This window comes from Panthera tigris, chromosome D4, assembly GCF_018350195.1.
Source record: "Panthera tigris isolate Pti1 chromosome D4, P.tigris_Pti1_mat1.1, whole genome shotgun sequence".
Classification (NCBI taxonomy): domain Eukaryota; kingdom Metazoa; phylum Chordata; class Mammalia; order Carnivora; family Felidae; genus Panthera; species Panthera tigris.
In genome coordinates, this window is record NC_056672.1 from 90,214,363 (window position 1) to 90,237,475 (window position 23,113).

General features: G+C 61.1%; 2 protein-coding genes across 5 annotated transcripts in view; one reads left to right on the forward strand and one right to left on the reverse strand.

Annotated features, from left to right (window-relative positions):
* Window positions 1–76: 76 nt before the first annotated feature.
* Window positions 77–9,417, reverse strand: REXO4 (REX4 homolog, 3'-5' exonuclease). 4 transcript variants are annotated; one of them, XM_042964911.1, is made up of 9 exons: window positions 9,089–9,407; window positions 6,876–7,234; window positions 5,550–5,687; window positions 5,177–5,370; window positions 3,721–3,809; window positions 2,046–2,120; window positions 1,555–1,629; window positions 1,004–1,048; window positions 800–884 (listed from the first exon to the last, which is right to left on the reverse strand). In XM_042964911.1, the coding sequence occupies exons 1-8, from the start codon at window positions 9,305–9,307 to the stop codon at window positions 1,037–1,039; spliced, it is 1,161 nt and encodes a 386-aa protein (XP_042820845.1). In that variant the 5' UTR covers window positions 9,308–9,407; the 3' UTR covers window positions 800–884; window positions 1,004–1,036. The 4 variants fall into 4 exon arrangements, 3 of the variants coding, with proteins under 3 accessions (XP_042820846.1, XP_042820845.1, XP_042820844.1); XM_042964912.1 differs by lacking the exon at window positions 1,004–1,048 and having other exon boundaries at window positions 77–884; window positions 9,089–9,417; XR_006210713.1 differs by having other exon boundaries at window positions 1,004–1,629.
* A 408-nt stretch (window positions 9,418–9,825) lies between these two features.
* ADAMTS13 (ADAM metallopeptidase with thrombospondin type 1 motif 13) overlaps window positions 9,826–23,113 on the forward strand; it is a 31,908-nt gene continuing 18,620 nt past the window's right edge. The window contains 16 exon segments of the mRNA XM_042964925.1: window positions 9,826–10,032; window positions 11,705–11,823; window positions 12,066–12,115; window positions 12,118–12,236; window positions 12,582–12,648; window positions 13,668–13,948; window positions 14,028–14,169; window positions 15,175–15,320; window positions 17,250–17,333; window positions 17,498–17,622; window positions 17,741–17,887; window positions 19,384–19,524; window positions 20,004–20,166; window positions 20,893–20,997; window positions 21,300–21,451; window positions 21,580–21,643. Of these exon segments, the coding sequence (XP_042820859.1) occupies window positions 11,786–11,823; window positions 12,066–12,115; window positions 12,118–12,236; window positions 12,582–12,648; window positions 13,668–13,948; window positions 14,028–14,169; window positions 15,175–15,320; window positions 17,250–17,333; window positions 17,498–17,622; window positions 17,741–17,887; window positions 19,384–19,524; window positions 20,004–20,166; window positions 20,893–20,997; window positions 21,300–21,451; window positions 21,580–21,643 (1,824 nt within the window). The 5' untranslated portion in view covers window positions 9,826–10,032; window positions 11,705–11,785.

Sequence of the window (23,113 nt, forward strand, 5' to 3'; positions counted from 1 at the left end):
TTCCTTGTGCCACGTCAGGCGGTTTGGTAAAGCCGGGCCGTATGCCGGGCTCCCGACTCTTCTCAAAGACCCTCACACCCGGGACAGACCCGCACGGTGCTTCAGCCCCACAGCTGGGGATCAGCGCATCTGTCCCAGACGGGGAGGGACACCCGCCTCTGGGGGGAACCATGGTCACCCAGCGCAGACGAGCTGAGCCTCCCTCGCCGTGCTGCGGGCCCTGACCCCAAGTTGAAACCTGGCGGGTGGACCTGTGGGGTGGGGCTGGGGGTGTGAGAAAGGATCGGCACCCTCAGAGAATCTCTCCAAGTCCAAAGGCGGCCGCGGCAAACTTGGGAGATGGGGCTGGAGCACAGCTCACTGCACACGCTGGGTGCGGCCCGTGAGTCCGGCGGGGTTCTTTACGTGACCTGTGACCCAAGGCACAGAAAGAAAGGGGACTGGCCTCCTCCCAGGAAGATGCTACAAACCCAGTGGATGCTGGGTGCCCCTGGCTCCTGGGACCCGGCGAATCCCCGGCAGAGATGCCACCCCGCTGTGGGGACAGCACACTGCAGAACACCCCCCGACTTGCCGTCAGTCCTCAGGACAGAGCCCCGCCGGGCTGCCTGCCCCCAGCAGGGGCGCCAGGTCTGGGATGGCACAGAGGGAGGAAGCAGTTCTCGGCCGCCCCCACGCCCTGCCGCCAGGACGGCGAACATGTTTCAACAGAGCTGCCGCTACGGGGAGACCCGAGCTGTCTTGTGCGTGGTCACAACCGCCTGCGGACGGGAGGTGCTGTGGCTGTCTGGAACGGGGGCCGTGGGGCGCCTGTCCTGGGCCGAACTCTCCCACTCCTTCTTCACCAGGACATACAATCTCATCGCCACCTGGGCATCCTGAATCTAGGGGGCACAGAACACCACTGTGACCGTCCCAGCAGGCGACGGGCAGGGCACACACGACCCGAGCCCTCGAGCCACACGCGGGGCACGCCAAGGAGAAAGCCAAGCAGGGCAGCCACCTGGGGGTGTGATCCCAGCGGGGCTCTGGCAGCTCAGGCGCCAGCCTGCGGAGGAAGAAAGGACCAGCGGAAGGCAGGAACAGACCTGCTGCCTCTTGCGAGGTGTATCGGGCAGCAACCCACGGGATGCAACAAGCAGACACGCGGATGCGAGCGGGGGTCCGGCGGGAGGCTGACCGAGGCCTCGATGCAGGGGCTGGGTTCCCTGGGCCAGCAGCCTGGTGCCAGCACCCCCCCGCCCTGTCACTGGAGCCTGTCCCAAGGCCCAGGGGAACAACCGGCCTGGGCCGCACGGTCTGTAAAGGCCTCAATCTAGACGGGGGGCTTTTTCTCCTAAGGGCCGTGATGTGGCAGGTTTTTGTGTGTAAGTGTTGATGAGCTACATACAAACATCCAGACTTTAACGGCCACGCTACGAGCCCGCTGTACCATTTCATTTTTTGTGGACCGGCGGCCTTCTAAAAATAAGTCATCCGGGCCCGACAGAGTGCCCTGGCCGCAAGGTGAGGGATGGCCCCCAGTCCTGAGGACTGTCACCCCAGGACACTTACCGAACAGTGCTCTGCCTGCTGCACCCGGACCCCCAGGATTCTCTCCGCGAGCAGCTTCAGAGATGGCCTTCCGCTCTGCCAGGGGACAGCACGCAGCCATGCTGGGGTGGAGGCCTCAGCAGGGGGGTCACCTACTGAGCCCCGGCCCAGGGACCTCCAATGCGCCTTCACTGGAAGCGCCCGGGGCACCTAGGGCACGTGACACCCTGGTCTGCCCGCAGGGGAGGGCCTGGAAAGGGGTCTGCGTGTCCGACTCCCTCTGCAGCAGATCCGAGGGCAGCTTCTTCCCACAGCTGGGGGCCTCCCTGTGGAGACCGGGGTAGCCGGCCCTTGGTCACACCGACTTTTAAAGGGCAACGTTCGGTAAAACTCTGTTTTGTTTTTTGTTTTTAAACATTTCTCAGTTTCAAAACTTAGAAGGCCACCCGAAACCAACCATCACGTGAACCAGCCAACAACTACGAAGCACACAGCCATGCTTCTTTAAATACCTTCACTTGACTCTTGAAAGGTTTGTATTTCTGCGTGTCCCGAATCTTCTTTTTTGGGTGATCAAGAAACAGCACCTGGAAGACAACACAGCGACGGTCACAGCCGCTGTCGGCGTGCAGCGGTGGGGCCCCCTTTTTTCAAACAGCCTCTCACAAGGAATCCTAACGGGTAACACACACGGGAAAGCAGGTATTGACGTGAACTTGGACTTGGGATGGAAAACTCTCACACGGACTAAAGATGCCGCCCAACAGCAAGAACCACGTTAGTAGAAACACAATCTTGAGGGGCGCCTGGGTGGCTCAGTCGGTTGAGCGCCGACTTCGGCTCAGGTCACGATCTCGTGGTCCGTGAGTTCGAGCCCCGCATCGGGCCCCTGTGCTGACAGCTCAGAGCCCGGAGCCTGTTTCAATTCTGTGTCTCCCTCTCTCTGACCCTCCCCCATTCATGCTCTGTCTCAAAAATAAATAAACGTTAAAAAAAAAATTTTTTTTTAAAAAAAGAAACACAATCTCGAAACCACGGAAACCAGAGACCGACAGCCATCAATTATCCAGCAACCACTGCGCTCCTGTGTCCTGAGTGGGTGTCACACATCGGGGAAGTTACGGAGAACGTGCTCTAACAGCTCATCTCGCGACCTCAGGACGGTCTCAGGAGATCGCCGGACACGAGCCTGCCCAAGTCGCCAGGGACGGAGCAGGTGTGAGGAGACAGCATGGCCCAACAGGGAGGGGGCCACTGAGACTTTGGCGGGCAGAGTGCCTGCTATATTCATTTCAGCACTTCCGGGTTACTTTAAAAGGCCATGAAGACCAACACTCGGCGACGCCTGAAACACCCGAGGACTCCAGGGCTCCGCGGACACCCGCCTGCCCCGTGGCTCTCCTCAGAACAGGCGGGCCAGTCCCGCCCACAGCAGAGACCCTCCGGGGGCAGAGGCCGAGCACATGGCCCCTAGGGCGCCAGGAGTGGACCCACGAGCTTACATGCCACCTGCTGCACTGGCCGGCTGGGAGGGAGCGGCCGCCGGGGGACGCGTCCCCACGGACGGTGGCTCTGACCTCAGAGGAGCACCAGGCCCCGTCCAGCTGGGCGGAGCTGCGGCAGTGGCTGCCTGGCTCTGTCCACGTGGAACGCGCTAGAGCAGTGGGAAGGCACCTGGCCCCAGGTCTGGGTTTGCGGCCGGCTCTGCCACGTGGGCACTGTGGGCACGTCACTCAACTCACAGAGCCTCAGGTCTACCTCCTGTAAAAGGAGCACCACTGGACGCCTTTTAAAGAACCACGAACGGGCGCCCGGGTGGCTCAGTCGGTCGAGCGTCCGGCCTCGGCTCAGGTCATGATCTCGCGGTCCGTGAGTTCGAGCCCCGCGTCGGGCTCTGTGCTGACAGCTCAGAGCCTGGAGCCTGTTTCGGATTCTGTGTCTCCCTCTCTCTCTGCCCCTCCCCTGTTCACGCTCTCTGTCTCAAAAATAAATAAACGTTAAAAAAAAAAATTAAAGAACTGAGAAACACCCAGCACTCCCCCAGGACACAGGGAGAACTGGACGACTGGCGTCTGATGCTGTTGGGGGGCCTGCCCGACACCCAGGCGCCACAAACCAAACACTGAAATGCGTCCAGAACACGGTGTGGGCGACGGCAGGGGTGTAGCCCGCACGAGGCAGCGGTACCTTTAGGTCGTTATGCAGCGCGTGTCCGACTAGAATCCGGCCCTTCAGCATGTCCGCCACCTCCTTCTGAACAACTTCGAAGTTTTCTCCTGACGAGAACGAAGAGGTGGCTTTTAGCGCCGTGTGCCACGCTGCTGAGCCCATCACACCTGCCACGGCCACGACAGAGGCAGGGAGCAGAGTGGCCGTTCGGAAGCGACCCGACAGTCATTTTTACTGTTGACTCAAGTGAGAATCGGTCTTAGATTCCGTGCTTTCCAACCGGAGGGAAAAACAAGACTGGTCCCCCGCCACAGACGGCGAGCAGTGCTCCCCCAGACCTCCGGCTCTGGAGGCAGCCCCGCCTGCTCTCCTGGCAGACGCCCTTGGTCCTCTCCCTCCCCCGCCAAGGGAAGGCTCGGAGCCACCGTGCCCGCCCCCGGACAGAAGAGCTCGGGTCCAGGCAGCCCACGCTGAGCAGGACCTGACCGAGCCTGGAGCCGGAGGGACTGGTCAGGCCGGGGCACCGCCTGGTTGGTTATGTGTGCACAGGGGATCTGAGAGGCACAGAGAAAGGAGGCCGCGGGGGCCAGGGAAAGCAGTGGCCTCGGGACCTCTCAGGTCCCTGACCTCAGAGTCGCCCTGGGTGACTCCTCCCCCACGGCCAGTCCAGCAGACCCCACGGACTCTGCCTTCAGGGTGCACCCGGAGTTGGGCCACGTCCTGTCACCTCTCACGGCGCCCCCCGACCATGACCAGGTCACCGGCGGCACATGCCCCCTCTTCCCGTTTCCACCCTCATGGCCCGAGTCTCTTCTCAATCCCACGGCCGGAGGGAACCTGTGGAAACCTGAGCCGGGCCTGTCACTGCTCAGACCTCCCCGTGGCTTCCCGAGGTCCTCGCGAAGATCCACGAGACCCTCCCATCTGTCCCCACCTTCCCTCCTCACCCCCACGCCGGCACACTCTCTGGGTCCCTACTGCCAAATGACACACGGGTGAAGACACAGATGTGCCTGAGAGCCATCTGAAAACAGTCACCCTGGGAGACGTAGGACTATTGGGGCTCCTGCTGTGGCCAATGCTCCAGAACAGAAAGGAGACAAAAGGAAGAGACAGGGGGTGCCCGGCTGGCTCAGAGGAGCGGGCGACTCTTGATCTCGGGGTCGTGAGTTCAAGCCCCACCTTGGGTGGAGAGATTACTCAAAAAAATAAAGTAGTAACTTAAAGAGGGGGCTCTTGGATGGCTCCATTGGTTAAGCGTCTGACTCCTGGTTTCGGCTCAGGTCACGATTTCATGGTTCGTGGGTTCAAGCCCTGTGTGTGCTAAAAGCACAGAGCCTGTTTGAGATTCTCTCCCCCTCTCTGCCCCTCCCCTGCTCGCACCCCCTCTAAATGAATAAACTTAATAACAATAAATGGGGAGAAAGGGACCCAGGCACTGCCTCTCCCGTGCTCGCCAGCAGGGAGGACCCACCCTGCTTGAGGTTCTCCGGCCGTATCCCGCTGACCGCCGTCCTGTAGTCCGTCACCGGCTGGCTGGGCTTGATGCACTTGTCGTAAACACACTTCCCATACTGGTTCACGATGGACACGCGGGCGGCGATGCTCTCTTCCCCCTTGGGGCCCACGCCCACCATCTCACAGTCCATGGCTAAGGCTCTAGTCAGGCTGAAGGGAGCCAAAGGTCCCACTTACTCAACGCTGCGCCCCCCCGCCATCCAGAGACCGGCCTGGCTCTCAGGGCTCCTCGTAGGATGGGGTGGCGCCTGCCCGACTCGGCTAGGGGCGCGGGGGGAGCCCCTGCCCGAGACCCTCGCCCTCCCCGGCTGGGCACCGGCCCCACGTACCCGCCGAAGGCCTGCTCCTTCGCCAGCGTGATGCTGCTCTCGCTCTGCCCCAGCCGCTTCCTTGCTATCCGGGCCGCCTCCGGGCCCAGGGCCGCCTCGATGTCCGCCGGGTCGACGTCATCAAACCAGATGTCTTCCCTGGAAGGCAGAGGGACTGGGCATCAGCGGAGGGGCTCCCGCGGTCGGGCCCACACCGCCGCCCCTGCTACTGGTTCAGCGCGGTCCTTCTGCCGCTTTTCTTAACTGGGAGACGCGCTCGCTACCCCAAAACCCAGGAACCACAGAGAAACACCAAGAACACAGAGCACAGACGCGCAGGCTGCGGGCGACGGCTGCTAACGCTCTCTTCTGAACTGAGAGCAGGAAGCTCGTCACCGAACGCTTGAGACACAAATACACACAACGACTATAAAAGGGAAACGCAGACGCCCCCGAGCCCCCCTCCCCAAACTCTGGCGACCCCTGGCACCTGCACACCAAGCCCACACAGAGGCCCACGCGAGGACGTACACGTCTGCCTGGTGAACTGCCTCCCGGGTGCAGCTAAACGTCACCTCCTTAGAAACCGCTTCCCGACCCCGCTGGGTGGACACACTCCTCTGGCCGTTCGCGCCCGCGAGCTCCGTCCTCGCCGGATTTACCCTGCCCACACTCACAGAATTACCCGCCTAGCTTCCGTCTGGCCGCCTCTCCTGCCGGACCGCCGGCCTCAGGGGGAGGGCCCTGGGTTTCCAGAGAGCGGACCGGCACAGCGACACGTGGCCGGCGCTCACACCGCTCTCTCCTGGAAGCTTCGGCAACCATGTCCTCGGTGCCCAGGTAACTCGCCAGCAGCCTGACTTACGAACTCCTGCGCTGCCTCCAGCCGAGCCATTTGGAGGCAGCCACTGACCCCGGGCCCCCTGCCCTCCCCGTGGGAGTGACCTCCACAGGGTGCTCCGGGCCAGCCCCGCCCATCTCGCAAGCCCCGCCTCCCAGCACCACAGGTGGCCACGAGGAACCCCACCAAAGCACTTGACTGGCAAGACTTGGGCCTTTCTGGCTCTGACCTCCGTTCACCCCACAAATCTTTACCGGAGGCCTAAGGGCCTCGCTCTGCGCTGAGCCCTGCAGATACAGCGGTTACCAAACAGGCCCTGCCCTCATCACGCCTCTGTCCTGGGGGAAACTAGTAAACGGAGAGACAGCACCGGGAGGAGGTGATGGAGAGACTGCGGAGAGGCCACCCCCCCGCCCCCCAGGCCTCCCCCAGGAGACAGATGCTCAGGGATGAGCTGACCGAGGCCGCCCGCAGCACAGGGAGGCGGACACACCCCCTGTACTCACTCGGTGGGCAGGGCCGGAGTCAAGGCCACAGTCACCTCCTTAGCTTTCCACTTCTTGCGCTTGGTGTCTCCTCCTTTCGGAGAAGTATCATCATTTGTCCTTTTCTCGGCTCCCTTCCCATCGTGCCCCGCTCTGCTGACCTCTGTGCGGGGAGCTGGCGCCTTCCTGTCCGCTGGAGGTACTGAAGGACCAGAGCCCCCCGTGGCCGCTGGGGCCGCTGTTTCTGGCCCCGTCTCACTTCTCTTTGCTTTATCTGGGACGACTTTTCTGTTCGGTTGGATAATTCCGGGCTGTATTTTGGAATCCTTCTGAGAGATAACAAGAGGCTTTTCCGGGGCCTTTGTTTTTTGTTTCAGGAGCTAAGAGGACCCAAAATAAAATACACGACACGTTTTAATTTGGAAACCAAGCACGAGAGACTGAAAAACTTACGTGTGTATACACCCCGTCTACCCCTACGGGCATCGCTGACATCCATTATCTGACAGTTTGGCAAAAGCCCTTCTCATTCACACCTGGTCACTTGTGGTGAGATGATCTTCTTTGCTTATCTCGTTACGAGGCATGATCTGATACCTGCTGCCTCATTCCTACAAAATTTTAAACGCCTGTCCAACACCTTAAGTGCCTCCCGAATGGCTTCACTCCGCCTAAGGGATGGTGAGCAAGCTGTTCTCCCGTTTGCTTAGGGCTCGTGTTAGAGCTCCCTCCTGCGCAGACTAGGCCAACAAAGTGGGGGCGGAGGGGGGATGGGAGCCAGATCCTTTACAAACCCCTCGAGGGTCTCAGGAAGAGAGAGGGGCGTGTGTTCAACCAAGAGTTTGGTTCAAGCCACGGGTTCAAGCCCGTGGCGGCTGAAGAGCTGCCGGCAGCCATACACTGTGCTCAGGCAAGCAGGGCTGTCGTGTCCCTTCCCTCGCACCCCAGCCCCCAGCACGGCGGTTCTCAACCGCGGTTAAGACCCTGGGAGGTAGCACCGAGCTGAGAGACAACGTGGGTTTCTACTTACTTGTTCCTGCGACGTTCAACCACGGAAGGGCTTACTTTTTGTAGAACGTACAGAAAACACAAGCTTCCCCCCTGATAAATCTCCTTTCCACTCACTTGATTTTGCTTTACCTTCTTGAAAGAGAGGGAAGGAGAACCACAGCTCAAGAAATTGTCCAGAACCCTGGGTTTGCCTGAAGGAGCCTCCTCAGTCCTGTCCGTCCAGACAGGCGGTTAGGATCTCCCATCCCTACGACACTGGCCGTATTAAGAGGCTCAAGCAGCTTTTCTCTATCGCCCGAGGCTCCGAAACAGAGCCCAAGACGTTGTGGAAGACTCTGAGGGTCGGTGGTAGCAAAGAACACAAACTCCCGCTCGGAAGGGTGAGTCTGCACCCCGATCTGCCGTGTCTTTACTAGCTCTGTGACACCGGGCCAAACTCCTCAAGCTCTGTGCCTCCGTTTCCTCACCTGGAAAACAGCGACGACAACAGCAGCTTCGCCACGAGGAAGGCGTAGAGAACTGATGACTGAACGGCATGGAACAGCATCGGGCGGAAAGAAACCGCCACGTGGGGGGTCTGGGTGGCTCAGTCGGTTAAGCAACCGACTCCTGGCTTCGGCTCAGGTCACGATCCCAGGGTTATGGGACTGACCCCTGCATCGAGCCTGCTTGGGATTCTCTCTCTCTCTTTGCCCCTCCCCCGCTTGCGCTCTCTTCCTCTTTCAAAATAAGTAAGTAAATAAACTTAAGAAAGAAAAAGAAACCTCCACGAAGAGCCTGGCCACCCGTGCGGAGAAAGGCAGTAGGGCACCACACGGGGTTCAGAGCAGTGGCTGTTGGTGTGGGACACCCGGTTCTGCCCACCCGGCTGCAGTCCTGGACAATTTCTCTAACCTTTCCGGGCCCCCTTCCTCGTCTGTAAAAGGAGACGACACAGGCGTCCACCGCACACCGTTGGTGTGGGGGTTAAACAACAAGACACGTGTAGATCTACCGGCGGAGTCCGCGCATTTCCAGAGATCAGTACCCCGGGGGGCAGCTGCCATCAAGGTCACTCACTCACAAACCCCGGTTCTATCACGTTCCCGCGGACTCGCTGTCCACCCTCACAGGCTAACCTTCCCGCGACAGGCTCTGTCTGCAAGGTTTCTGCCGCCATGTGCCCGCACAGCGGCCCCACGCGTCTTCCTCTGCCTCCGTCCGCGCGGCCCCTCAAACCTCACCCGCTGCAGCGCCCTCCAGTTGCGGGAAAAGTCCTCCGGCGCCTTCGGAGGTCGGACCACGGCGACTCCGGGGCCGCAGCCCGGTGTCTTGCTCGCTTCTCGCCCTCGGCTTTTCCAGAATCTCCTCTTCCTGCTCTTCTTCCGAGCTACCTTCTTGCCAAGCCCCGGCTCAGCCACGGGGTCGCCGGGGGCGCGCCTGGAGGTCAGCGCCTTGGCCATCCCGCCCCCGGCCGGGCTCTGCCCACCCAGCGCCGGAGAGACACCAGCCTCCGGGACCCCGGAAGCGACCCCGCGCGCGCCCCGGCACGTGCGTCCCGGCCTCCGGAAGTGCTCTTCTCTCCGGACCGGCTGGAAACCGGGCCTCCCTTCCTGGTTCCGCACGGCCGGGAGCAGGGCGGGGCTCTTCTCCCGCCTGGGAGAAGGGCCACCACCCCGGGAGCGGCGTCCGGGGTCCATGACCTGGGGTAGGCTTGGGGTAGGCCCGGGGCCCTGCCGAGAGCCGGGACGGGGGACGAGAGACGCGTGCGCCGGAAAAGAACTGGGGGGCCGCTGTCGGTGTAGCACCGCAGCTGGGCCGGCCGAGCGCGGGGGCGCAGGCGACCGCGAGGGGGCGCTGGGCGGACGGGCCCCGGTTGGGGAGCCGCCGGAGGAGGGGGGGGGGCGGGTAGCGGAGCGAAAGGCGCGCGGGCCCCGCCCCTCCCTCCCCGAGTGGGGAAACTGAGGCCGCGAGACGGAAAGAGGGCCCCAGAGCGCTGGTAGAGCGGCACGTGCGCCCTGGGGCTGCAGAAGCACTTGAGCCACGTCCAGCAGCAGTGAGAAAGCGTGATGGCAACGCTGCGTATTAGTTTGCGCGACAGCGGTGGTAATAAATCACTAGCACGCCTTGCGTGGCCCCTCGGTACCTTGATGAGCCCATGACGCCTTCGCTTCCCTAAAGCTTCGCCGTGAGTATGTGTGTCGTGCGGGGGTGGGGGGGGGTTTTCAGAGAAACTGATCACAAACGAACCAGGTAATTCTGGATGCGGGTAACTGTCGCTAAGGTGATAAAGTGAGATGCTGGGGAAGAGGGTGACCAGGGGTGTGGTTACCAGACAAAATGCAGGGGGCCCGGGGGAATGGGAATTTCTGATAAAGGGTAGTTCTTGTATAAATGTGTCCGATGTAAGAGCTGCACTATTTGGGGCATACGTCAACTGAGCCAAACAAAAAGTATTCTCTGTTTCCCCAAAATTCAAATTTGACAGAGCGCCCCGATTTTTATTTTCTAAATGTGACAACCCTACCCGGAGGTCGCTTAGATCAGGTCCTAAGGGAAGGCCTCCTGAGCGGGTGACATTTGAGCTGAAACTGGAACGTAAAGCCAGGGCTCGGAGGGAAGAGCAGTATCTGAACAGGGAGAAGCAGGCTGGTGTGGCTGAGGCTCTGCGTGCAGGGAGAAGAGGCTTAGAGATGCAGGCGGAGGGATGGCCGGGGCCAGTCTGATCTATGATTACAGAGCCTTGGAGGCCTCAGGAAGGGGTTTGGACGGTTTACCCTAAGGGCAAGGGGAAGCCATCGACTGTTACAGAGCTGGGGGGTGATGCAATCCGACTTGAGTTCTTAAAGTCAAGTCGCTGCCGCTCTAAGAGAAATGGGATGGGGAGGACGTGAGGGAGAGAGCAGGGAGGCCAGCGGGAACCCATGACAGATGCCCAGACCGGCAGTGATGCAGCTTGGATTGGGGCATGTGTCCATCCGGGTCTCCGGAGAGCAGTGACAGAGCGAGTCAGGAGTGCGCAGTGTGAATGAGGATGGAATACCTGGGAAAGGGAAAGGCAGAAAAGCAGGATGGACAGAGAGAGCCTCAGACGGTCCTGCAGGTGGGGTCGGGGAATGGCAAGCGGATTGGCCCAGGATGGCGTCGGGGCGGCCTCCCTGATAAAGAGGAGGAGAAGCCGGGAGACCTTGAGATCCCCCTCTAGCTGTCAGGGGAGTTGGGGGGCGATGTCCTGGAGGTGGGAGGGAGTGTGAAACAGTGCTTTGGAGAGGGTGGCTGAGAACCTTCCGGAAAGTGGAGTGGGCTGCCAAGCAGTCGGTGACATGTGGTGCCACTCGCCTGGTTCTGTGACGGTCCTTGGCCGGCGGGGGCGGGGGGGGGGGAGTGAGGAGTGAGTTCAGTGGGGGGCCGGGCATCTGCCCTGGGCGCGGAGGGTGAAGTGCGACGGGGCCATTTATGTCAAGGGGCTTTAAGTAGAGCCGGAGTCCATTAAGGAGATGGGCCGTATTCACCTCCTCGCCATCCTCACCGGGGGAACCATGCACTTTTGAACTGGGCCGAAGTGCCAATGTTCCAAGGACCGAGCCTGAACCCTTGCAATCAGCTAGCGAGAGGTTGTTTACTGACAGCGTTAGTCGAGGTGTGTCTTACACGGGTTTAACTTGTGGCCACCAACGCCAGTGTGAAATTCTCTGTAAGCAATGCCCACGAGCGAGCCTGCTTTTGCCGTAAAGGCCCCTGACTTTGGCTCCCTGGTGGGGCACTGTTTGGATTGTGACCCAAATCTCCGTGGCCTGAATTGCCGTTCTTTGATCCCAGATAAATGTGCTTGTGTAATTATCACCTCCGGACAATTTTAGGTTGACAAGGGGAATTGAGGACAGGAGAGCGGGGCAGATCATGGGCTGTCCGTGGACGTGAGCGGGTTGTTGGAGGCTGGAATGCTGCTGTGTCCGGTGCAGCCTGTCACCAGCCAAGGGTGAGTAACCCAGCCCCAGTTCTAGAATCACGCCTGGGTCCACGTCTGTTAAGATCCCTAGTCCAATGCTCCCTCCTCCAGACTCTGCTGCTTGGCTCAGCCCCGCTCCGGGGTATAGGATCCGGAGCTCCAGACCAAGGACCAGCCTAGGGCAAGGGCCTGCAGGCTGCCCACCCCCGTGGCCCCTGCCCCTGGAGGAAGCTCCCAAGAGTAAACAACAGCCTCCTCTTCCCGCCCACCAGGGTCTGCCACATTCCACACCGGCCAGATTTCCAGTCACAAGGCTCTGCTCCCCGAGCAGGCTGGTTTTCCTGAGGATGAGGGAGCCTCGCCCCTGGGGGAGATGCGTGAGGGCAACGCTCACTTCTGCCTTCTTTCTCCTGGGCTGCTGGGGACGCTCCGATTTCCAGCAGGTGGGTGAATCTGCAGGAGCTGAGGTGCTTGGGAGCCCTGGAGCTGGGAATCTTGAGCTCTGCTGGGTGCTGCAGGGGGGTGCCCCCCAGGAGAGATGGAGCTGCCCAGACAGCCTTTGCGCAGCGTGAGGGTGTCCTTTCAGCTTCCAGGTTTGCACTGGGAGAGGGGCGGACCTGGGCTTGGGGTTTCGGGGATAGAGCGTGCGCACCGAGGAAGGAAACGGCCTCTCGGTACTGATCTCCTCCCACCCCCACCCCTGCCTTGGTTTCCCCCTCCTCCTTGCCTTGCCCCTCTCCCACCCCCTCTCCCCGCCTTTCTTCTCCCTTGTGCTTTCTGTCCTGCAGCAATTTCTCCAAGCTTTGGAGCCAGAGGAAGTGACTTCTTATTTTGGCCCCGATGCTACCTTAGAAGGTATCTGTCCTGGCGTCTTCTCAGCAGAGGGAGCTCCCCCGACCGAGCCGGGGCGGGGAGGGGGGGGGGTGGGCATCTCAGCTCTGCTTGGGAGGAGGTCCTAGAAACTGCCATCGTTCCTGCTGATTAACTCCATGCTGCCGCCAAGTCCGTAAAAGCTGGTCTGGGCGTCCTGGACTGAGCTGGGGTTCTGACCCCAGGCTTCTGCTCCATATCTCCAGGGAATGGTTCCTAATTAGCTGGTCCCTTTTGCCCCTGGGCCTCCCTTGGGCTGGCCAAGCTGCCGGAGCTCTTGTGGCTTTTGGCCACGGACGGAAATGGAATTATTTATCCTTTCCGTGAGAAACGAGATAGGCGCTGGCTCAAGCTCCGGCCAGAGCCTCTCGTGTCGCTCTTGGCCATGCCTGCGGACTTCGCTGGGGTGCCAGCCCCCTTTCCAAGTCAGGCCATTGACGTAAAGGCTGTTGGGGACCAGAGGCAGGGTGGGCTAGCGGTCAGGGGGGAGAGCAGTAGGGGATGTCCCATCTGTGACTGAATTCCCTGTGGCCTGGGTCACACGCACATTGAGCACTGCTTGGGGCTGTCTGGGGATTGGGGGTGGGACCTCCTGGGGCCTGGGGGCTGCTTTGTGAGGCAGATCGGTGGAGAAGGGTGGTGAGGCTGGCCTTGGGCACCTGCTCTTCCGTAAAGGCCAGAGAGGCTGTGGCTGTACCTGCTTTGCCTGCTGGGGTTCAGGCCACCCCTCAGGAAACCCGATTCTGGGGCGAGGCTCGCATGCTGAGTGCTGGTCTGCCCTGGGGTGAGACCCAAATTGGAGAGGAAACTTTCAGTCTACCACCCTGCGTGCCGGGAGGAGCTGGATTTGAGCCCAGGCCTCTCGGGCTCCAGGCCAGCCCTGCGCCCCACTCACCAAAGGGAACGGATCGGTTGGGGGGGGGGGCCCTCCCCAGGGCAGGAAGACGCGGAGGGCTGAGCCCCGGGGGGAGGGGAGGAGCAAGGTGGCCTCCTCTGTCCCGCAGTGCTGCAATTCGACGTGGCCCCGCTCACCTGCATCTGTGAGGATGGGCCCGGGGGGCCTCCCTGCAGGGCCCCGAGCTGCTCCCTGCTCGCCCTGGGACAGCTCTTTGCCTTCTCCTTCCTGCCGGAGCGGAGCCTCCTCACCGCCTCCTTCACCAGCGAGCACGTGCTGAACGCCTCCCTCCGGCTTGAGAGGCGGCCTCCCCATCCCTGCTTCGCGGGAGGCCGCCCCCTGCTGCCCCTGGGCGCGGTGGCCAGGGTCACCTACTGCTCAGGCCACTTGGTGAGCGTGACGTCCCAGAGAGGCCCTGTCCCTCGGTGGGGCCGGTGGGCTACGTGCCTGTCTGCTGTCTCTCCTCCAGGAGGGCGACATCCTGGTGGGCGCAGACAGGTTCCGCGTCCAGCCGGTGAGGAGGCGGCATTGGGAGCTGCTGCCTCCCCGGGTTCGTGCGCAGCCCCACCTGGTCCACAGGCCCGGCCCCGAGGCCCCCCAAGTCATCCCAGGTACGGCTCCTGGGAGAGGGGGACAGCTCTGGGGGAGGGCCAGCTCTCCCCGGTGCCCAGGTGGCTGTGCAGAATGCCACAAGCCCGGCTGAGCCATCTTCTTCAGGATGCCGGGGAGCGGGCAGGCCAGGGGGACACGTGGCCATCGGCCATGCCCCCAGCTGTCCTAGAGGGGGACAGCTAGGCCTCCAGCCTATGAGCAGCCCCTCATCGATCACAAAGCACGTTCACAGACATGCGCTGTTGGGGTCTCCCAGCTCCGGGACTGGCAGGACATTCGATACCACAGATGGGAACACTGAGGCCCAAAGACAGAAGGTGGCCACTCGGGGCTTGCATGGCTGGCTCTGCGGCTGCCCGGGCCTGCTCGTCGGGCCCCCAGCTGCATCCAGGTGCAACCAGGGTCCTGTCTTGGGCTCATCTCGGGATGACCCCGTTCTCCAGCATGTGCCCAGAGCGGGGGCACATCAAGGGGGCAGAGCCAGTGTGGGACTCTGGGGAGACACCAAGGACGTAAAAGCCACACGACAGCTCCCTCCTTGGGCCCTGCCCTGCCACCTGGTCCTTTCAATGCTCCGAAATGGCCAGTCGCTGATGGGACCTGGCCTTGGGACCCAGTAGCCTCTCGGGCCAGCTGCCACTGTTTCTGACATAAAGTGACTTTCAACAGCTCGGGCCCTTCTGCTCTCTGAGACCATTGATTTCGGAGGAGCCTAGAGGCCAGCTCCCGGAGGGCCCGAGGTAGGGGCTGAGACTGGGTCCGGGACAGGCCCTCTCACTCGGCGCCCACCCGCCCTGGAGCAGGCATTCCCTGCTCCCCACCTTTCCCATGAGAAAGCCGGGGACTGGGCCCCCTGACTCCATAAACCCATGGTGATAAGTGGCAGGGACAGAGCTCACAACCGTGTCTCCAAGTCCAAGAAAGACCTGGCCGTGGGCGGCCAAAGCTATGGGTTGTCTGCTTTCCGGAACCTTCGCTCTGAGCCCTGCCCCCTCCCTCACCAGGCCGTCCTCCTTCCCCTCGCCTTCGCCTCCGGAGATGGGCTGCCGGCAGGGTCCTGCACCTGGAGCTGCTGGTGGCCGTGGGCCCCGACGTCTACCAGGCTCACCAGGAGGACACTGAGCGCTACGTGCTCACCAACCTCAACATGGTGAGTGTTCCTTGGGGAGCGGACCCCTTGGATGGTGCTGACCACAAGCGGTGGGGCTCGGGAGCCTCTGGACACGGTGCCCCACACCGGGGACTTGGGGCCGAATGTGAGTGGGCTGGCTTATCCGGTAGTTTGAACTTGGGCTGAACTCGGGTGTAAACCTAAGCAAGGCTGGGGTCATGCTTGGGGCCCAGGGCTTTGGGGTGGGGAGGGGTGTGGTCTGTCCTTTCCTTCCTCCTCCTCCCCTCCCTCACCTGCGGTGGAGGCGGGTGAGGTCCTGGAACCCCTCTTGGCTCCCTAGTGCACCCCACCGCCTCTTGCTACTTGGGTCCCTTCTCTCCAAGGGCCCCTCAGGTCTGGCCTCTGGCCTGAAGTCCATTTGCTCCATGGGAACCTCGGCCAGCACTGCCCGGGCACCAGCCGGGGTGCCCCACACTGGCCTCTCTGTTCCCTTTCTTGGGGACACCCCCGTTTCTACTGGCCCCCCCTTCCCTTGGCTTCTAGGGCTAAAGGTGGTGTGGGAAGAGTGGCTCCCACTGATTGTCGTCTCGGGGGGCAGGGTAAGCAAAGAAAGGGGTGTTTCAACAACCTGACGCTCGCGTGTAACCTAACGGACTGCATGAAACTCCGTGTCCAGCGGTTTGAGAATACACGTATGACACGCGGTGACTGCTCTGGGCCGCCAGCGAGTGTCTGCCGCGTCGGGGGATGGACACCAGTGCCAGGTGGGGGGCGGGACGAGGAGACGGCTGCCGTCTGCAAGTTGGCCGTGCAGGGAGGCAGAGCCCGCCCTCCAAGAATGCGCGGAGCTTGGCGCCACTTTGTGCCCCCCCCCCCCCCCCCGGGGCTCAGAGCGCCAGGCCATCAGACCACTCTGTCCGCTGTCAGTTCTCTGGGCCTCGGACACACCCGTGTGGTCCTGTCCCCTTGCAGACATGGCCCGAGTCCACAGGTCTTTGCCTGCAGCCCCAGAGGTGAAAAACACTTACTTTCGGTCACCTGAAAGCTTGGCAGGAAGGGGGGGGGGGTTCCTCCCCCCGTTTACTCTGCTGAAATTCGGTCATCAAGCCGTACTCCCTCTGGTCACTTGATGTGTCTTACGAGGACCTGGGACAGTGGTAGGTACCAGACTGGCTCCTGCCCGGATGGTGGCTGGCCGTGGTGACAGCCACTGTCGTGGCTGGGCACCCATCCTGTGCCCGCGGCATCGTTCCTGAGTCCGCCAGTAGCCACGGAAGGCTTTACCTCCGTGTCACAGATGAGGAACCTGAGCTTCCAAGGTTAGTTAGCAGGATCACGCGCACACGGGTAGTTCGCAGCAGAGCTCGGATTCAGGCTCAGGTCAGCCGAGGCCAGTGATGGCAGGGTTCTCTCTCTCTCTGGGGGGGGTGGGGGCATGTCTAATTCAGGGACAGGCTGCTGCAAATAACCAGACAGTCAACCACGATGGGCATCTTGGCAGACGTGCTGAGAGAGAGAGAGAGAGAGCCGGGAGCCTGGCTGGGGGGTGGTGGGGACAGCGCTCTGTCAGGGGAACCCGGAAAAGGGTTTGCGGAGGGAGGGGAGGCCCTCGTGTGGCCTCCTGGAGAGGCGCAGGTGAAACAAGCCGAGGTGGAGAGAAGGGTGTTCCAGGCGGACGGACAGAGAAGGGAAAGGACGGGGTGAGTCTGGTGAGCGGGAAACAGCGTTGGAATGGAGTGTTCTAAACTCCTAATTGTTTGCATCCCACGGTTTCAGGTTTTCTTTCCTTTGTGGTTGGCCTTCTTGAGCCGTGAGCGAGGAGGACCAGCACACGTCTGCCCGTCTCTGGCTGGCCGCCAGCCCCGAGACAAGCATTTCCCCCGCTGCTAGTGGAGCAGTCTCTCCAGGCCCTGCCCCAGCCAGGCCCCGCCCACCCACCAGACACCGCTCCCTCCTGCCTCTCCACAGGGGTCAGAGCTGCTGAGGGACCCTTCCCTGGGGACTGAGTTCCGAGTGCATGTGGTGAAGGTGCTCACCCTGACCCAGCCTCAGGTAGGCAGCACGCTGGGAGCCCAGAGTCCCTGCAAACCCCACTTCCACTCTCTCTATCTCTTCCTGTGGCTCCCCCCGTCTGTAGCACGGACAGCGACAGGGTTGTGGTGAGCACTGTGGCGCAGGTCCCGTAAACACGGGCTCTGTGACGCCCCCACCGCCAGGATGCTCCGAATATCACAGCCAACATCACGGCCTCACTGCTGAGCGTCTGTCAGTGGAGCAGGACGGTCAACCCCGAGGACGACACAGATCCCGGGCACGCCGACCTGGTCCTCTACATCACCAGGTAGCCGAGCGCCCCCAGGGCACGCCAGCCTGCCTGGGAGCCGTCCTCCCCTCCCCACCCCCCATCTGCAAAGGCGGCCCGGCCTCAGCACCCGCCTGGTGCCTTTTTTCTTCCCAAGGTTTGACCTGGAGTTGCCTGACGGTAACCGGCAGGTTCGGGGGGTCACCCAGCTGGGGGGTGTCTGCTCGTCCTCCTGGAGCTGCCTCATCACTGAGGATACCGGCTTTGACCTGGGGGTCACCATCGCCCACGAGATTGGGCACAGGTAGGCATACTGTCCCCAAGCTGAGGTCTAGGAGCCGACTGGGGCTCCCAGGAGGGAACGTTGAGGCTGCCGTGGGGTAGGAGGGCAGCCCTGTAGGAGTCTGCTGGAAGGAACCTGTACCCTTGACCTCAGTGGACTTGGCGGGGAGGAGGGCAAGGGCTGGGAAATCTGCTATTTCTTGATTACCAGGTGATTAAAAAAATTGTTTTTACCCCCTCCTCCCCCCAAAAGCAAGACAGACTTCGCAATTAGAGAATGTTTTCTAGGAAATTCAGGTAAAGGAAAAGCAGGCTGTAAAAATTATCCCAAATCCCAGCCCTTAGAGGTAACATCCGTTCACCTTTCGTACGTAATTGTAGTCAGGTCTTACACACACATATTTACTCTTATTTTACGAAGAGAGAGAATCTTGAGCATGCTTAAGCGAGCAGGGGAGGGGCAGAAGGGGAGAGAGAGAATCTTAAGCGGCCTCCATGCTAGTGCAGAGCCTGATGTGGGCTCGTTCCCCCTGGGATCATGACCTGAGCTGAAATCAAGACTTGGACCCTCGGGTCCCTGGGTGGCTCAGTCAGTTAAGCATCTGACTTCAGCTCAGGTCCTGATTTCATGGTTCCTGAATTCAAGCCTGTCACTGGGCTCCCTGCCGTCAGCACGGAGCCTGCTTCGGATCCTCTGTCTCCCTCTCTCTCTGCCCCTCCTCTGCTCACGCTCTCTATCTCTTTCTCTCTCTAAATAAACATAAAAAAAATTCAGATGCTCAACTGACCGAGCCACCCAGGCACCCACACACACATAGTTTTTATTTGCAAAATCAGGATTATACTGTATGTTGTTTTTTTTCCCGGTTTTTAAATTTTTATTTATTTCTGAGAGAGAGAGAGAACAAGCAGGCGAGGGGCAGAGAGAGAGGGAGACACAGAATCCAAAGCAGCTCCAGGCTCTAAGCTGTCAGCACAGAGCCCCACATGGACTCGAACCCACAAACCTGGAGATCGTGATCTGAGCCAAAGTCAGTTGCTCAACCGACTGAGCCCCCCAGGCGCCCTAAAGCCTTTTAAAAAATGTTTTATTTATTATTTATTTTTGAGAGAGAGCGGGCACATGAGCAGGGGAGGGGCAGAGAGAAAGAGGGGGTCCCAAGCAGACTCTGCCCTGTCAGTGCAGAGCCCCGAGAGTAGGGGGGGGGGGTTCCATCTCACCAACCGTGGGATCATGACCTGAGTGGAAATCAAGAGTCAGTGGCTCAACCCACTGAGCCACCCAAGGGCCACTAATGCCTTTTGATATTTATTAGCCCAAAGAGGCAGGAACCACCTGGCTGGCTGGCTGAGCACTCCTTCTGGGGGAAACGGAGGCAGGGCTCGCTGGTGGGGGGGGGGGCCAGGAGGCCGTGGGGGTCTGCAAAGGCTTCCAACCCGACCAGAGGGCTGGCCAGGCTTGGACTCCAGGCGGGTGGAGGGGGCATGAGGGCTCTGAGCGTTGCCTCCCCCGGACAGCTTGGGCTTGGAACACGACGGCGCGCCCGGGAGCGGCTGTGGGCCCAGCGGCCACGTGATGGCGTCCCAGGACGCGGTGACCGCCAGGGGTGACCTCTCGTGGTCCGCCTGCAGCCGCCAGCAACTGCTGCACCTGCTCAGGTAGCCGCGTCCCTCACCCGCGCAGCCCTCCCCGCCCTATCTCCACTTGGGGCCACCCCTACCTGTGCCCCCAGCCCTCTGTTCAATCCCCATCGCGCTCTGTCCCCTCCCCCCCTCCGGGGCCCTCTTTCGTCCTCCTTGGCCCCTCCCTCCAGCCACCCTTCCCTGCGCGGATCCCGTTTCTCCCCCGCTCCCACGCACCCTCTTACGTCCATCAGTTTCACGCCCACACCTCAATTCGGCCCCATCCCCGCCCCCCCCTCCAGCCACCCCTCCCTCCTCGCCGCTCCCCTGCCTCATCCCCTTCCTCCCCACTCCCTGGCGCGGGCAGATGCCCGGGCCCCACCTCCACTCCCCCGGGGCCCGAGCCCGGTCCAAGCTCTTGCTGGGGGTGCGCGCTGAGAACCCCCTGCCCGCCCGCCCGCGCCCACCCCTCCACCCCGGTGTGCACCCGGGGTCTGAGCCGGGCCTTGTCGCAGCGCAGGACGGGCGCGCTGCCTGTGGGACCCGCCCGGGCCGCAGGCCGGGGCCGCGGGGAGCCCTCCCCGGGCACAGCCCGGCCTCCACTACGGCGCGGACGAGCAGTGCCGCGTCGCCTTCGGCCCTGCAGCGGTGGCCTGCACCTTCACCAGGGGGCACCTGGTGAGTCCCGGCCGTCCCGCTTCTCCGCCACCCAGCCCCTGCACCCTCTACCCGCGCCCAGCTCCTGCCCCTCTGCGCCCTGTGAGCGCTCGCCGTGCCAGGCCGCCAGGCACCTCTTAAAATGCGCAAATTTTGAGCGAGGGTGCTCATGTTTTCCTTTTGACTGTGTCCCACAGATTATGTGGAGCCCTTGAACCCATGGACGTGGGACTTAAATAGGCAGTCACCAAGGGCTTCCGATCCGATGGGAACCTGGAGGGCTCCCTGGAGGAAGTCCCCTCCACATTGAATCCTATAGCAGGAGTGTGAGCTAGCCGGGGAAGGGGAGATGAAGGGGGGCCGGCTCCCCAAAGAGGGACTTCCTCCCTGGACTTCCATGGGCCCCAGGCACCTTTGCCCTATCGGGGCCTCTTTCTCAGTACGGAATACTGAGAATTGTTATCAGTGTTTTTATGAAATATATAAAGTTTTTTTTCTTCGCGTTGTTATAACAAAACGTATTAACGTTACATATGAGGACACCTGCTTTGACCTAAAGAATCGTTTTTTGTCTGCTGATTTTAGAAGAAGTGAAAACATTTTCGTGGGCTCACGGACAGGTGTGCTGTGCCCATTCTCCCCGGCCACCGGTGCCCACAGAGCGGTGTGTGCGCCCCCGTGGTCTGCGGGGGGACAGTTAAGGCTGGACACTAGCCCCTCCAGCGGGCCCCCTGTGTCCCTGTTTAGGACGTGTGCCAGGCTCTCTCCTGCCACAAGGACCCCCTGGACCAAAGCGTCTGTAGCCGCCTCTTGACTCCCCTCCTGGATGGGACAGAGTGTGGCGAGCAGAAGGTCGGAGCAGGAGTGACGGAGCATGTGTTGGCTGGCGGGCTCTACCAGGCTCTCGGCTTCCCGCTACCCTGCAGACCTCTGTGCCTCTGCCCTTCTCCTCCACTCTGCGGGGACCAGACCCCTCTGTCCTACACGCTGGGGTTTGGCCTCTTTCGTATTTAGCTTCGTTTCCTGAGCAGGATGGGAGGGTGGGGCACGAGCACGTGTGCATGCCTGTGTGGCCACCCTGCGGGCGCGGGGCCCTGGGGATGCCAGCCGTCCTGGGTGTGCGATGGTGTGCCCTTCTCTCCCTTCTCTCGCAGTGGTGCTCCAAAGGTCACTGCCGCTCCCTGGCAGAGCTGACCCCCGTGGGAGTGGTGCACGGGCACTGGTCTAGCTGGGGTCCCCCCAGTCCCTGCTCTCGCTCCTGCGGGGGAGGGGTGGTCACCAGGAGGCGACAGTGCAGCAACCCCAGGTACTGCTTGCAGGAGGCGCTGTTCTCCAGGTCAGGGCTTTGGGGGGGGAGGGCCCGCCCCCTCCACATTCCCTGGCTAGGGGGGAGTGGCTCCCCCGTCACCCCCTGTGTCTTGTGGGTATTTTCAGGCCGGCCTTTGGAGGGCGTGCGTGTGTGGGCGATGACCTCCAGGCGGAGATGTGCAACACGCAGGTAGGCCTGCCTCCCCGGGGTGCAGCCAGAGGGTCAGGTCGGCAGCGCGGGGGCCGGGGGTGTGGAAGGATCAGGGGGGCTGTAATTCGTGGCTCATGCCAGGGCGCTTTTGAAAGAGGGGGGTGCTGTTCTACCTCTACTGGGACCTCAATGCATACTCCAGGATGTCCCTGCAGTGTCCCCCTCCCTCCCCACCTGCCACTGCCCCCCCCCCAGCACCCCCTGAAACCATTCCTCCATTCTAAGAGCAGGTGAAATTCACATCACATAAAATCAACCATTTTAAGGGTGAGATCCCGTGGCATTTAGTACATTCACAATGTTGTGCAACCACCGCCTCCATCAAGTTCCAAACCGCTTCTGTCAGCCCAGAGTAGGACCCCAGACCCGTTAAGTCGTTGCTCCCCTCCCCCATCCTCCCGCCCTGGCAGCCACCAGTCACCTTTTGTCTCCGCGGATGCGTCTGTTCTGGACATTTCATACAAATGGAATCACACAACGCGTGGCCTTTTTGTGACTGGCTTCTATCACTCAGCATCGTGTCCTCAAGGGTCATCCACGGTGTAGCAGGTGTGAGAAGTGCAGTCCTTTTTGTGGCTGAACGGCAGCCCATCATGTGGATGGGCCACATGTTATCCGTCCATGTGTTGACGGACATTTAGGCCATTTCCACCTTTCGGTTATTGTGAATAGTGCTGCTGTGGGCGTGTGTGTATGTGGACGCCAGTACCAATTCTTATTCCTATTTTTTAGTGTTTATTTTTGAGAGTGAGAGCGCGCGTGCGGGTGTGAGGGGCAGAGACAGAGGGAGACAGAGGATCTTCGGTGTCAGCGCAGAGCCCAGTGCGGGGCCTGGACTCACGAACCGTGAGATCGTGACCTGAGCGGAAGCCAGAAGCCACCCAGGCACCCCCCCGATTTTTATTTCTTTTGAGTATGCACCTGAAAGTGGGATCGCTGGATAGGGGCGCCGGGGTGGCTCAGTCAGTGAAGCGTCCGACTTCGGCTCAGGTCACGATCTCGCGGTCCGTGGGTTCCAGCCCCGCGTCGGGCTCTGCGCTGACGGCTCGGAGCCTGGAGTCTGCTTCGGATTCTGCGTCCCCCTGTGTCTCTCTCTCTGCCCCTCTTCTGCTCGTGCTCTGTCTCTCTTGCTCTTAAAAACGAATAAACGTTAAAAACAAAAGCGGGATCGCTGGATTGTATGGCATTTCTACGTTCAAGTCTTTGAGGAGCCTCCAAAACCATCCTGCACAGCAGCCCAGCTATTTTGCACTCCTGCCAGCTATGGGCGAAGGTTCCGCTTTCTCCGTATCCTCTCCGCTCCCCATCTTTATTGCCCATGAGGTTTTTTTTTTTAAGATTTTCTTTCTTTCTTTCTCTTTCTTTCTTTCTTTCTTTTGCCTTTCTTTCTTTCTTTCTTCCTTTCTTTCTTTCTTTCTTTCTTTCTGTCTTTCTTTCTTTTTGTCTTTC

Bases quoted from the DNA above. Each gene is read 5' to 3' on its own strand.
- REXO4 (XM_042964912.1), bottom strand. From the start codon at position 9,307: ATGGCCAAGGCGCTGACCTCCAGGCGCGCCCCCGGCGACCCCGTGGCT. The intron at 7,235-9,088 runs GTGAGGTTTGAG...GGGTCCTCTTAG, and splicing joins ACTGGAGGGCGCTGCAGCGG to CTCCTGAAACAAAAAACAAA. The intron at 5,371-5,549 runs GTACGTGGGGCC...GGCTCCCTTCAG, and splicing joins AAGGAGCAGGCCTTCGGCGG to CCTGACTAGAGCCTTAGCCA.